At 49.9% G+C, this 15,077-nt stretch overlaps 1 protein-coding gene across 1 annotated transcript; it reads right to left on the bottom strand.

The window, feature by feature from the left end:
• Window positions 1-4,672: 4,672 nt before the first annotated feature.
• On the bottom strand, window positions 4,673-15,067 carry PHB2 (prohibitin 2). Its single transcript, XM_069979886.1, has 9 exons — window positions 14,960-15,067; window positions 8,432-8,561; window positions 8,260-8,344; window positions 7,896-7,975; window positions 7,048-7,232; window positions 5,479-5,608; window positions 5,276-5,379; window positions 5,004-5,081; window positions 4,673-4,777 (listed from the first exon to the last, which is right to left on the bottom strand). The coding sequence occupies exons 2-9, from the start codon at window positions 8,556-8,558 to the stop codon at window positions 4,697-4,699; spliced, it is 870 nt and encodes a 289-aa protein (XP_069835987.1). The 5' UTR covers window positions 8,559-8,561; window positions 14,960-15,067; the 3' UTR covers window positions 4,673-4,696.
• Between the last annotated feature and the right edge of the window lie 10 nt (window positions 15,068-15,077).

Below are 15,077 nucleotides of genomic sequence, written 5' to 3'. Positions count from 1 at the left end.
GTCCGGCGTACTTTCCTTTACTTACAACCATAGAAAGACACAGAAGAGGACACCCTGCTCCCCTATATGTCTATATCACACCCTCAGAAAGAGAAGACTAGCTGCTATGAGGTCTCCATACACTGTATACACAGAAGAGGGCATCCTGCTCCCCTATATCGCTATAGCATATCCTGAGGGAGAGACTAGCTGCTATGATGTCTCCATACACAGAAGAGGAAATTCTGCTACCCTATATCTCTATAGCATACCCTCAGTAGGAGGAGACTAGCTGTTATGATGTCTCCATACACTGTATATACACAGAAGAGGGGATCCTGCTCCCCTATATCTCTATAGCACACCCTCAGAAGGAGGAGACTAGCTGCTATGCTCTCTTATATATCTATAGAACATTCTCAAAAACCATACTAAGTAGTGTAAGCGTCACTCTGGGGTGACATCTAATATGCACTACAGGCTCCTGAAACCTCTTCGTAGTTTCTGTTTGCTTCTAGCTCTCTCAAGTCAGTCCCACCTTCGGATCCCTCAGTGAGCTGCTTAGTCATCTCTTCTCTCAATGTGAAGTGAATCATAAGTTTTGAAGGATGTGGGGGGCAGGAATGGAGATTGAGAAGAGGACACAAATGCATTTTTCTCTGATAAGATATATTACAAGTTTGCTTGTTCTATTGATCTATGCAAGCTTTGCCGGAACAACAATGAATATTTACGCTGTAAAAGTGAAAGTGATTTGTCACGCGAAAGCACCTCTAGATGAATCAATCGCCCCTTTGTGTTTAATGCACTAGCAAAGCACCAGAAACAATTCACTTAATTCTAAAGACAGTTTTTTTTTTGCCTGGAGGAGAATGACAGGAACTGCAGGTTGGAGGCACTTCTCATAGGGTATCCTGAGGCAAATATAAAGAGGCATAGATATGCACAGTAACTTGTACGGAGTGAACATCACCTGCTCCATATGAGACACTACAACTCCCAGCATAAGCACTGTGCTGGGAGTTGTAGTTCCTCAGCTGCTATGCAGAGAGAGCATTATATTACTGATAGCCGCTGAGGAACTACAACTCCCAGCGTTCATGTACTGTACAGACAGCCAACTCCACACCTCTGCAGCAGCTCTTAGAACTCTGAGGGTTACATCAGCAGCAGCTCTGCTACATTACCGACTAATCAGGGAAAAGCACGGCATGATGGGAAATGTAGAGTGCTGGCCGGCACCATCTTGGATATAGACAGGCTTTTAGTAAAACTAGAAGGACAGGAGATGGCTCAAAATACTCAGGGGGACTTGGTGAGTAAGACCAGTTATTTTGGGAGCATTTAATTTTTACCTCTTGAGGGGAATACCCCTTTAAATAGGGGTGGCTGAGTCTAACCTCCTATTGATGGGGAAAGTGCTGAAGAAAACTGTGCAAAGACGTGTAGATGGTGGGCTGTGAGTAAGGTACCTGCACCAGTGATTGGTTAAACCAGGCATGGGGAACCTGCGGCCCTCCAGCTGTTGCAAAACTACAATTCCCATCATGCTTGGACAGCCAAAGCTTCGCTTTGGCTGTCCATGCATGATGGGAATTGTGGTTTTGCAACAGCTGGAGGGTGGAAGGTTCCCCACCCCTGGGTTAAACAGTGACCAGTAGAAAACATAAGTTAACCCTTCACCTTTCAGCTGTGCCCTGACAAACAGGGGAGAGTGAGACACCAAGTGGTGACAGTGCAAATGGCACCCATCATCCCAGAGTTAACTGTAACCAGGTGGCATAAGACTTAGTGGCACACCTATAGCAGGACACTACACTTACCTCTCTCCTGCTGTGCTCTCACAAGTCTCCTCTCGTGTGTGAACCCGGTCGTGCTTAGTATAAAGTTTAGCTGGGTAGAATGATGTCAGAGTAAGGGTTGGGGCCTCCTGGATTATACAATGCCATGTGCAATGTATATTTCACCTGACACTGCCGCCACACAGAGAGGGATAAGCCACATAAAGGTCAATTGAATTCAAAATGGCATAAAATGGTATTAAAACTGGCATCAAAGTGGGCAGAGGGGCACTTATGACTGAGCTGAATAAGTAACTGGTTCCTTTAAAGAGTTAAATACATAAGTAATTTATTCAGATCCGTTTAATAAGGGAAAAACGGATGCAGTTGCCTGCCATCAGTTAGAACCCGCCTTCCGTTATTTGAAAAAAAAGGGGATCAAAACGAATCAGTTTTTTTTTTTTTTAAGCGTACACAAAACTGTGGTTCACCACGTTTTCCTGTACGTTAAAAGTAACCATTTCAAACGGGTCCATTAAACGGATTGCAGAGACGAAGTGTGAACCCAGCCTAATGGAAGTACAGGAGTCTAAAGCTGTGGCCGTTTTCCCCATCCAAAAAAAGACTCAGTGTCCTGCGTTTTATATAATTATTGTAAGGTTTAGTGAGGCTCATGGTGGTGTTATACATCCCTGCAGTCCTCTGCCAGCCCAGCTGTTTAGAATCTGAAGATCCCCATACACCTTCAATAACTCATACCGGATCATTTCCATGTTCTCTTTGGGAGGGGACGGTTAAGCTGCAGCCAGACAGCTCTGCCTTGGGTTTATTTCTCCTAGAACAAAGGGGTTGGATCGCTGTATGCATGGGACTGTATGTTGAAGGTGGCAGATTACAGGGGTAGTAATGTTTTCTTAGTGTAACTGAGGACTGTGTTAGTTGTATTAACCTTGCTCATCCCGCTTCCTTCCCCCAGAGCAGGAAGGATTCTGGTAGGTGCAATCCTCTGACCTTTCTATGGGCCCCTGGTCTGAAATCCTGCACAATGTCAGGTAGATTGTCAGCTCTGAAGCTGTGTGGCGCTTTATATTCCTTAGCTGACTGCCTCTGAGTACTGCCCGACACAAAGGCCAGGCGTGCAGAGAAACAGTATGAGAGAGGATCTGAGGGTAATTCCGGAGTCAGGAAAGTTCTCCCAACTCTATAATGGAGCAGGTCTGCGAGGGTGTATTTTGGACAATAAAAAAAATAAATAAAACAAAACTATAAGGGCAGTATCAGGCTGGCTTCATAGAGAGAGAGTTTAGGGGCACTCTACCTAGCTCCCACAGTGGACGTAGAGTGTTCCAAAAAGTGGTGACCAGTTCTCTTTAGGTGCCCTATATTATTTTTCAACTAATATTTTATTGCTCCAATGCATTTAAAAAAAAGGAAAATTAAAGAGGTACTCTGGTGCTGATAAAAAACAATCAATTATAAACCTAGTTTTTACACTTACCCTCCCTCCTGAGTCTGTCTCTGTTTGAATTTCCCGCTGTTTGCAGGTCCCTGAAATTCCAGTTGATGTCTTCTTTTTTTCTTCAGTTTCTGGTTTGGGGTTTCCCATGATGCACTTTGTCTCCTGTGATGTATAACTGACTCTGTAGAACTGTTAGATGGCTTATATCTTGTTCAGCCAATCAGAGCTGAGCAACCTGAGTCATCTGACAAAGGGAGGCTGGCTTAACACAGCTTAGACCCACCTCCCTCTTAATGATGTCACTGTCACAAAATGGCTTCCAAAGAGCAGCCTAGGGTCAACAGTCATTAGGCAAGAATGAGTTTACTTCACTTCCTGGTGGGGGGTTGAGGGGGGAAAAGGTAGGGAAGGGGGGCAGATAGGTGGTTGAAGCATATTACATAGTTATAAAACATTGTAATTTGTTTCAATTACTGGAAAAAAGCTTTTTGCTGGAGTACCCCTTTAAGCAATTAAAGTTCAGTACAGTTTGTGTATACAACTCCTATGCGGATGCATTTGTCTCCATGGTTACAGACTCTTTGCTGTCTGATCCTGAAGTCACATATTACTCCACCCAGTCTGCCTCCTCTTTTACTTTATTGAATGAGACACAGAGTTTGGGGCAACATAGGACTGCAGTATCAGACTACACTGCGTTTATTTGTAGTCTGTAACTATGGAGACACATAGGACAGCACAGAAGCCGTATACAGACACAAGAGATAACTGCAGCTGTAAACAATAAGTATATAAAAATAAAACAAAGAAATCAGGAAACGCAGTAATCTTAAGTATCTGAATTTTTTATAAAGCTCACACATCATTGTTCTGGGGACGCAGTCCAGTAAGTGTTATCCAGTTCGGGTCAATGTCAGTGCGGCGCGTTCCAGCTCCACAGCGAGTGTGGTGCAGACTCCGATCATTCTGGGGAATTACAGACAGGGGATTGGGAGGGCTGAAGAATTACATAAAGGTCTTGGATACTTTTGGTCGCGGTCATCATCATTTCTTGCCTTTCTGTATTATGAGACTGTCGCTGTAAAGAGAAATCAAAGTGTGAGAGTCATGAAAGTCTAAGTTATACCAGCCTGAACTGGCAGATAACAGGGAACAACAGACTGAAAAGAAACATGTCCATTACACAGGGACTTACCTTCCTCTGCAGGATTCACACCATCCCAAGTGACAAAGCGAAAGAAGGAAAAAAAAAGCACAAATCAGTCAAATAAGCAATAAAACCACAAACATGTTACATGAAAGCTGAGCTGCGGATGTCCAGGGGTTCACATACTTTCAGACACACAATGGCTATGAGGAACAATGTATAGAGACAGTGAGGAGGTCAGACACACACATAAAGCCCCTGGCAGCCATGTTTTCCCCACCATCTCCTGCCACCATATTCATATGTCTATGGGTAATGTCAGAGTCGTCCTTACCTGGTGAAGGTGTCATCCTGGAGGTTGAGGACCAGGTTGTCGGCATTCAGATATACACGGTTCTGGGATGCAGCGATCTGAAAGGACACGGGATGTCAGGAATTGGAGAGAGACAGTGGTGTTCCCCATTACAGCTCCCCCTAGTGGGGAGAAGTTTTTTGAATGCAAGAAGTAGCTCCCAAAGTGCGCAACAGAGAACTGTGCACCTCACATTCCTTGTATATTCTCCTTCTCCCTGAGAAGCCCACCCCTTCTAGAAGACAATTCTGCATGGTGGTCCCCAGATCTATAGACAGTACTCACCGTCTTGGCTATGCTCTGAGCTGCTCGGATCCGCCTCAGTTTCAGGTATCCAGGGTTTTTACTGAGAGCATCACCAATGTAAGCGGTGGTCAAGGAAAAAGAAGGCTAGGATGGTGGCTATTCTAATCATATCATATGTCCATACCTGTAAAACTCCACTGTAATGGTATAACCCATCCCCCACCCCCCAACTAAACAACATTTCCATCATATCCACCAGTCAGCAGAACAGGACAATAATGTAAGCAGCTATGTCTGGCTGGGAAGGATATCATCTTGGCAGCGGTGGCTTCTCCCTCGGCCTGCACGATCTTCTGTTTCTGGTCCTGCTTGGCCTTCTCCACCAAAAACTGAGCTCGCTGCGCCTCCTGCTGAGCTGTGGGCGAGAACAGAGAGAAATCATCAGCATTGGGTGGGACAGACAGATGATGGGTGCCGAGGAGATCCTGGAGGAGAAGCTGCCGAGGTCACTTACCCACTTGTTTGGACTCAACAGCTGCCGTGTATTCTCTGCTGAAGCTCAGCTCGGTGATGGCCACATCATCCATGATCAAACTGAAATCCTTCGCCCGTTCTGTCAGCTCCCGCCGGATCAGGAGAGAGACCTGAAGTGACAGACACCATGTGAGGGACCATCGAGACATACATAATCTTTGTCTCATGTCAAGTACCTGACACATGTATGACTCAGTAATATCCCGAGTCTCCGACACACCTCCTGGAGGAGTCACCCGACTCTGCCGGGGGCATTACCTGGGCTCAGACACGCCTCTGCCGGGGGCATTACCTGGGCTCAGACACGCCTCTGCCGGGGGCATTACCTGGGCTCAGACACGCCTCTGCCGGGGGCATTACCTGGGCTCAGACACGCCTCTGCCGGGGGCATTACCTGGGCTCAGACACGCCTCTGCCGGGGGCATTACCTGGGCTCAGACACGCCTCTGCCGGGGGCATTACCTGGGCTCAGACACGCCTCTGCCGGGGGCATTACCTGGGCTCAGACACACCTCTGCAGGGGGCATTACCTGGGCTCAGACACACCTCTGCCGGGGGCATTACCTGGGCTCAGACACACCTCTCCCAGGGGCATTACCTGGGCTCAGACACACCTCTGCCGGGGGCATTACCTGGGCTCAGACACACCTCTGCCGGGGGCATTACCTGGGCTCAGACACACCTCTGCCGGGGGCATTACCTGGGCTCAGACACACCTCTGCCGGGGGCATTACCTGGGCTCAGACACACCTCTGCCGGGGGCATTACCTGGGCTCAGACACACCTCTGCCGGGGGCATTACCTGGGCTCAGACACACCTCTGCCGGGGGCATTACCTGGGCTCAGACACACCTCTGCCGGGGGCATTACCTGGGCTCAGACACACCTCTGCCGGGGGCATTACCTGGGCTCAGACACACCTCTGCCGGGGGCATTACCTGGGCTCAGACACACCTCTGCCGGGGGCATTACCTGGGCTCAGACACACCTCTGCCGGGGGCATTACCTGGGCTCAGACACACCTCTGCCGGGGGCATTACCTGGGCTCAGACACACCTCTGCCGGGGGCATTACCTGGGCTCAGACACACCTCTGCCGGGGGCATTACCTGGGCTCAGACACACCTCTGCCGGGGGCATTACCTGGGCTCAGACACACCTCTGCAGGGGGCATTACCTGGGCTCAGACACACCTCTGCCGGGGGCATTACCTGGGCTCAGACACGCCTCTGCCGGGGGCATTACCTGGGCTCAGACACGCCTCTGCCGGGGGCATTACCTGGGCTCAGACACGCCTCTGCCGGGGGCATTACCTGGGCTCAGACACGCCTCTGCCGGGGGCATTACCTGGGCTCAGACACGCCTCTGCCGGGGGCATTACCTGGGCTCAGACACGCCTCTGCCGGGGGCATTACCTGGGCTCAGACACACCTCTGCCGGGGGCATTACCTGGGCTCAGACACACCTCTGCAGGGGGCATTACCTGGGCTCAGACACACCTCTGCCGGGGGCATTACCTGGGCTCAGACACACCTCTGCAGGGGCATTACCTGGGCTCTCTGTGTGATGAGCTGGGAAGCATTGAATTTGGCCACTACGCTCTTCAGGACTTCATTCACAATGGAGGGCAGGACTCTCTCATCATAATCCATGCCGAGCCGCTGGTACATCTGAGGGAGCTCAGAGGCCAGAGGCCGAGAGAGGACACGCAGGGTGATGTTCACCATCTGCAGATCTGGGGAAGAAGAACACAGCAACATTATACAGACATGTATATAGCACACTTACATCTCACCCTGTATTATACTCCAGAGCTGCATTCACTATTCTGCCTGTGGGGTCACTGTGTACATACATTACTGATCCTGAGTTACATCCTGTATTAGGGCTCATGCACACTGAGCAAAAGACGAGGAATTTCTGCTTGAAGATTTGTGCTTGAAATTCCTCTTCTATTCTGCTGCGAGCAGAATAGGAGCTGAATTTGAGCTGAATTCAAGCGGAATGCAAGGAGAATTTTAAGCAGAATTCAAGCCCCATTGACTTCTATAGGATTCCTCTAGCAGAATCCACCCAAAGAAGGGACATGTCAATTCTTTGGGCAGAAAGCAGATCTGTGGCAGAAAATTTGTTTGGAAATTCTGCAGTGTGAACAACAGAGCGGAAATTCCATGGAACACAATGGGACATTGCTCTGTTCATTCTTTTACGGGAGGAATTTCAAGCAGAATTTAAGAACTGATTCCTCTTCAATTCCGCGACTTTTGCTCAGTGTGCATGAGCCCTTATACTCCAGAGCTGCACTCACTATTCTGCTGGTGAGGTCACTGTGTACATACATTGCTGATCCTGAGTTACACTGATATACTAAAGGACATTGTGTAGACATAGTTCTCACCTTTGGACCCAGTCGGGGAGGAGATTTTTCGGGGCTTTGCTCTGATGTCATAGATAATCGGATACTGGAACCAGGGGATCCTGTAAAACATAAGACACATTTGTGTAAGAGAAGATGGGGAACAAGCAGCTGGGACTCTCCGCTTACACTAGTTGCACATTTGTGGCTTCCGAGCTCTGAATGTTCTGAGGTCCCATAGACGTGAATGGCAAAGTGGTGGAACATGTGCTCTGGCGCTCTGTCTGGTTCCACTATGTGGCACCAGAGTCTAAAAAAACGAACCCTAGCCCTTGCTGGGCTAGGAAAGCTGGGTGACAATGAGGAAGATGTAATGGCGGTATTACAATGTAGGAAGGAGCCGTACCTGAAGTGAAGCCCCTCGGTGAGGATGGTGTCCTGCTGCACGCCCCCGATGCGGTTGAAGAAGATGGCTCTGTGACCTCCATCCACTGTGGGGAGAGACGGGGTCAGATACCGCACAGGTCCTGGAGGGGGATCAGCAATGGGGGGGGGGGGGGGGGGGGGGGGTGACTTACCTGTGAAGACAGACTCCTTGATGGCATAGCCCACCGCGCCTGCCCCCAGCAGCAGCTTCAGCCCGGTCCCCAGACCACGGGGCCCAGCAGGCAGACGGCCGGCAAAATCCTTCAGGTTCTGAGCCATGATCTGCAGGGGGGAATAATAGAGATCATACCAGGTATTTAAAGCTCAACCCTCCAATATACTTTGAGGGTACAAACACACACGGCATATACGCTGCATATTTACTGCTGCGATACGCAGCAGATACGCAGCAGATTAGATCGAAATAACTGAACACAGCATCAAATCTGCACCATCAAATCTGCTGCGTATCTGCTGTGTGTGTTTGTACCCTGAGTGTTCTTTCCTCCCTATACTCAAGATCTCTGCTTGCTGTCAGTGAATGGATCCAACATGTAGAGCTCTTCCCAATCCACCTGCGCTTATACAGACATCTTCTATTCCAGGAGATTCCTACATGGCAGGAGGTGTTCTTAGTCTCTGAATGTAACATGGAGGGTTACCATTCACTGGCAGCAAGCACAGATGGGGTATACAGCAAAGAGGTAAAAGGTGGTTTACAAGGTCACAGAAATTTCCATTCTAGAATAATTAAAGGGGGTCTCCTGTACTATAGTTAGGATAAACTATCAGTGTTTGATCACTGGGTGTCTGACCACTCTATGGTAGGAGTCCCAGAGGTCAGATGGCCTATCCTATATGTCAGACTGGATATAATTGTGACAAACCCTCAGCTGTAAGAAGTTTCTAGTTATGTCCACACCGTGGAGCTGAAAAATCTACAACAAAGATATAATATATACAGTCATCTCTTGTGTGATATCTTTAAAGTCTGCAGCTTTTGGCTCCCCCCCCCCCCATTTTCCCCAACCTAATAATCCACCTTCTATAGACTTATATGAGCAGCATGTAACTGGATCTTCCAGTTTCTTTTGTAACACAGGACAGAAAGGAGTCTGCCTTCCCAGAGAATTAACGGGGTACTCCAGAGGGGAATCAACTAGTATCAAAGTGGCAGAGATTTACTTTTAAGAAAAAATCTCCAGTCTTGCAGTACTCATCAGCTGTTGTATGTCCTGCAGGAAGTGGTGTATTCTTTCCAGTCTGACACAGTGCTCTCTGCTGCCACCTCTGTCCATGTCAGGAACTGTCCAGAGCAGCAGCAAATACCCAATACCCTCTCCTGCTCTGCAGACTGGAAAGAATACACCACTACATGCAGGACTTACAGCAGCTGATAAGTCCTGGAAGACTTGAGATTTTTTATTTTCTTTTAATAGAAGTAAATTACAAATATCTGGCATTTTTATCTTTATTTTTATCTTATTTTTACTTGTATTATTGATTTATGCAAAGTCTGAAAAAAAGATGTTGTGTGTTTAACCCTAAAACAGCAGAACAGACTTGGAGGGTCATTTTTTTGATATGTCCATCATCTACAACAGGGGTCCCCAAACTACGGCCCACGCACCACCAACCCCCCCGCCTGGGATGTAACCTGGACACGATCTCTGAGGGATCCTCCGGCGGGGGCAGTGATGACGTCGCTGCTCCTGCTGGGAGATCCCTCCGGCGACTGACCGGCTGAAGAGGCTAGAAGAGATGAACACAGTATTAGTTGAGTATAATTTTTTTTTTTTTTTTGTAGCAATGCAGGGGGGGGGGGGCATAATAACTATATGGGGGACATTGCAGGGGGTCATTATAACTATATGGGGGACATTATTACTATATGGGGGACATTATTACTATATGGGGGACAATGCAGGGATACATTATTAGTATATGGGGTGAGGGGGCTGGTTGAGGGTGTGAAGGGGGAGTTAGGGGAGGCTGGTTGAGGGGTGAGTGAGGGGTTGAGTGTGGGCTGGGTGAGGGGTGGAAAGAGAGGGATGCTTTTACTTTTTTGGGGGGGGCGTTGTGGCATTTTGCACTGGGATTTGATTATATAGTTTTTTTTCTATAGTCCAGCCCTCCGACGGTCTTAGGGACAGTTAACTGGCCCCCTGTGTGAAAAGTTTGGGGACCCCTGATCTACAATGTTTCATAACCAATTTAATGAAGATGGTCACCATTACAGCGTCTATATAATGCCCCATCAGAAGAGCAGAATGATGTCACATGATTGCTCCAGCTTCCCACAATCAATCATTAAAATAATGTGTCACCTGACAACAGGAAGCCAAGAAATTACAGCTGGTTACATCAGATCAGACCGGAGGCGTCTAATACACAGAGCTCAGCGACCGGAGGCGTCTAATACACAGAGCTCAGCGACCGGAGGCGTCTAATACACAGAGCTCAGCGACCGGAGGCGTCTAATACACAGAGCTCAGCGACCGGAGGCGTCTAATACACAGAGCTAGGCGACCGGAGGCGTCTAATACACAGAGCTAGGCGACCGGAGGCGTCTAATACACAGAGCTAGGCGACCGGAGGCGTCTAATACACAGTGATCAGCGACCGGAGAGGTCTAATACACAGTGATCAGCGACCGGAGAGGTCTAATACACAGAGATCAGCGACCGGAGGAGTCTAATACACAGAGATCAGCGACCGGAGGCGTCTAATACACAGAGCTAGGCGACCGGAGGCGTCTAATACACAGAGCTAGGCGACCGGAGGCGTCTAATACACAGAGCTAGGCGACCGGAGGCGTCTAATACACAGAGCTAGGCGACCGGAGGCGTCTAATACACAGAGCTAGGCGACCGGAGGCGTCTAATACACAGAGCTAGGCGACCGGAGGCGTCTAATACACAGTGATCAGCGACCGGAGAGGTCTAATACACAGTGATCAGCGACCGGAGAGGTCTAATACACAGTGATCAGCGACCGGAGGCGTCTAATACACAGAGCTCAGCGACCGTAGGCGTCTAATACACAGAGATCAAAGACCGTAGGCGTCTAATACACAGATCACCGACCGGAGAGGTCTAATACACAGAGATCAGCGACCGGAGAGGTCTAATACACAGAGATCAGCGACCGGAGAGGTCTAATACACAGAGATCAGCGACCGGAGGCATCTAATACACAGAGATCAGCGACCGGAGAGGCCTAATACACAGTGATCAGCGACCGGAGAGGCCTAATACACAGTGATCAGCGACCGGAGGCGTCTAATACACAGAGCTCAGCGACCGGAGGCGTCAAATACACAGAGATCAGCGACCGGAGGCGTCTAATACACAGTGATCAGCGACCGGAGAGGTCTAATACACAGTGATCAGCGACCGGAGAGGTCTAATACACAGTGATCAGCGACCGGAGAGGTCTAATACACAGTGATCAGCGACCGGAGAGGTCTAATACACAGTGATCAGCGACCGGAGGCGTCTAAATAAACAGAGCTCAGCGACCGGAGAGGCCTAATACACAGTGATCAGCGACCGGAGAGGCCTAATACACAGTGATCAGCGACCGGAGAGGCCTAATACACAGTGATCAGCGACCGGAGGCGTCTAATAGACAGTGATCAGCGACCGGAGGCGTCTAATAGACAGTGATCAGCGACCGGAGAGGTCTAATACACAGAGATCAGCGACCGGAGAGAGGTCTAATACACAGTGATCAGCGACCGGAGAGGTCTAATACACAGATCACCGACCGGAGAGGTCTAATACACAGATCACCGACCGGAGAGGTCTAATACACAGTGATCAGCGACCGGAGAGGTCTAATACACAGTGATCAGCGACCGGAGAGGTCTAATACACAGAGATCAGCGACCGGAGAGGTCTAATACACAGAGATCAGCGACCGGAGAGGTCTAATACACAGAGATCAGCGACCGGAGAGGTCTAATACACAGTGATCAGCGACCGGAGAGGTCTAATACACAGAGATCAGCGACCGGAGAGGTCTAATACACAGAGATCAGCGACCGGAGAGGTCTAATACACAGATCAGCGACCGGAGGCGTCTAATACACAGAGATCAAAGACCGTAGGCGTCTAATACACAGATCACCGACCGGAGAGGTCTAATACACAGAGATCAGCGACCGGAGGCGTCTAATACACAGTGATCAGCGACCGGAGGCGTCTAATACACAGTGATCAGCGACCGGAGGCGTCTAATACACAGTGATCAGCGACCGGAGGCGTCTAATACACAGTGATCAGCGACCGGAGGCGTCTAATACACAGTGATCAGCGACCGGAGGCGTCTAATACACAGTGATCAGCGACCGGAGGCGTCTAATACACAGTGATCAGCGACCGGAGGCGTCTAATACACAGTGATCAGCGACCGGAGGCGTCTAATACACAGTGATCAGCGACCGGAGGCGTCTAATACACAGTGATCAGCGACCGGAGGCGTCTAATACACAGTGATCAGCGACCGGAGGCGTCTAATACACAGTGATCAGCGACCGGAGGCGTCTAATACACAGTGATCAGCGACCGGAGGCGTCTAATACACAGTGATCAGCGACCGGAGGCGTCTAATACACAGTGATCAGCGACCGGAGGCGTCTAATACACAGTGATCAGCGACCGGAGGCGTCTAATACACAGTGATCAGCGACCGGAGGCGTCTAATACACAGTGATCAGCGACCGGAGGCGTCTAATACACAGTGATCAGCGACCGGAGGCGTCTAATACACAGTGATCAGCGACCGGAAGCGTCTAATACACAGAGATCAGCGACCGGAGAGGTCTAATACACAGTGATCAGCGACCGGAGAGGTCTAATACACAGTGATCAGCGACCGGAGGCGTCTAATACACAGTGATCAGCGACCGGAGGCGTCTAATACACAGTGATCAGCGACCGGAGGCGTCTAATACACAGTGATCAGCGACCGGAGGCGTCTAATACACAGTGATCAGCGACCGGAGGCGTCTAATACACAGTGATCAGCGACCGGAGGCGTCTAATACACAGTGATCAGCGACCGGAGGCGTCTAATACACAGTAATCAGCGACCGGAGGCGTCTAATACACAGAGCTCAGCGACCGGAGGCGTCTAATACACAGTGATCAGCGACCGGAGGCGTCTAATACACAGTGATCAGCGACCGGAGGCGTCTAATACACAGTGATCAGCGACCGGAGGCGTCTAATACACAGTGATCAGCGACCGGAGGCGTCTAATACACAGAGCTCAGCGACCGGAGGCGTCTAATACACAGAGCTCAGCGACCGGAGGCGTCTAATACACAGAGCTCAGCGACCGGAGGCGTCTAATACACAGAGCTCAGCGACCGGAGGCGTCTAATACACAGAGCTCAGCGACCGGAGGCGTCTAATACACAGAGCTCAGCGACCGGAGGCGTCTAATACACAGTGATCAGCGACCGGAGGCGTCTAATACACAGTGATCAGCGACCGGAGGCGTCTAATACACAGTGATCAGCGCCCGGAGGCGTCTAATACACAGAGCTCAGCGACCGGAGGCGTCTAATACACAGAGATCACCGACCGGAGGCGTCTAATACACAGAGATCACCGACCGGAGGCGTCTAATACACAGAGATCAGCGACCGGAGAGGTCCCTACAGTAGAAGAGTTCTAACTTCACAACCGTTATACAGGACTGCACCCCAGCTTCCCCTCCAGTCACATCCCACCATGTGCATCCTATCCTTAGGGCATGGTCACATGTGGCTGATACACTGCAGATTTTGACTTCTCTATCCAGGAAGTTTTGTGGTGTCTCCCAGGTAGTGCAGAAATCAGAAGGTCGGCGCTTCCCAGACATTGCTGTACTTCACTATGGCCCTTGATGCTGCATCACTGGACTAATGGTGCGTTTACACAGACAGATTTATCTGACAGATCTTTGAAGCCAAAACCAGGAACAGACTATAAACAGGGAGCAGGCCATAAAGGAAAGACTGGGATCTATCCTCTTTACAAATTCATTCCTGGCTTTGGCTTCCAAAATCTGTCAGATAAATCTTTCTGTGTAAACGCACCCTAAGGCTTGGCGTCCTGACACACACACACAGGGCAGCACCACACCAGACTGTACAGAGAAGCACAGCCATGGCGGCAGTATTGGTCCCACCATCTTTACCTCCCCCCACTCCCGCACCACCGACCTTCATCTTCACCCTCATCCATCTAATACTCACCCTACATCTACAGCAGTTCCCATATCTGACGCCAACCTGCGGCTCCCCAGAAGTGGTAAAACTACAACTCCCAGAATACTGTCTGCCGGGCATGCTGGGAGTTGTAGTGTTGCACCTGCTGCAGTTCAGGAAACAATGACCTAGAGCAGGGATGGGGAACCTTCGGCCCTCCAGCTGTTGGAAAAACTACAACTCCCATCATGCCTGGCCTGGACAGCCGAAGGCTCCCCATCAATGACCTAGAGTGACCCTCAGCATTATACCAGGGTAGAGTCTAATACAGGGATGACAGCAGCCCCCCTCCCCATTGAATATAATAATGGTACAGCCCATAGGGAAAAGCACAACCATGACACGACAGCCTGCCGTAGGGCGAGTCTAGCATCCATGCCACATCCATGTACAGTGACCCCGCAGCCCCCCGCGTCCTCACCCCTCTTTCACGTGTCTCCTCCTGTGTGTCAGCCCCGGCAGTAGAAGGACACCGGAAGTGTGCCCCTATCCGTCAGCTCCGGGCAGCCCGTAACACCCGCCCTTTGGTTCCGCAGAGC

The sequence above is a fragment of the Dendropsophus ebraccatus genome, chromosome 8 (assembly GCF_027789765.1).
Source record: "Dendropsophus ebraccatus isolate aDenEbr1 chromosome 8, aDenEbr1.pat, whole genome shotgun sequence".
Lineage (NCBI taxonomy): Eukaryota > Metazoa > Chordata > Amphibia > Anura > Hylidae > Dendropsophus > Dendropsophus ebraccatus.
Note: the sequence above shows the minus strand (reverse complement) of the source record. Positions and strands in the feature narration are given on the sequence as shown.

Bases quoted from the DNA above. Each gene is read 5' to 3' on its own strand.
- PHB2 (XM_069979886.1), bottom strand. From the start codon at position 8,558: ATGGCTCAGAACCTGAAGGATTTTGCCGGCCGTCTGCCTGCTGGGCCC. The intron at 7,976-8,259 runs GTACGGCTCCTT...TATGTTTTACAG, and splicing joins ACCGAGGGGCTTCACTTCAG to GATCCCCTGGTTCCAGTATC. The intron at 5,380-5,478 runs GTAAGTGACCTC...TCTCGCCCACAG, and splicing joins TGTTGAGTCCAAACAAGTGG to CTCAGCAGGAGGCGCAGCGA.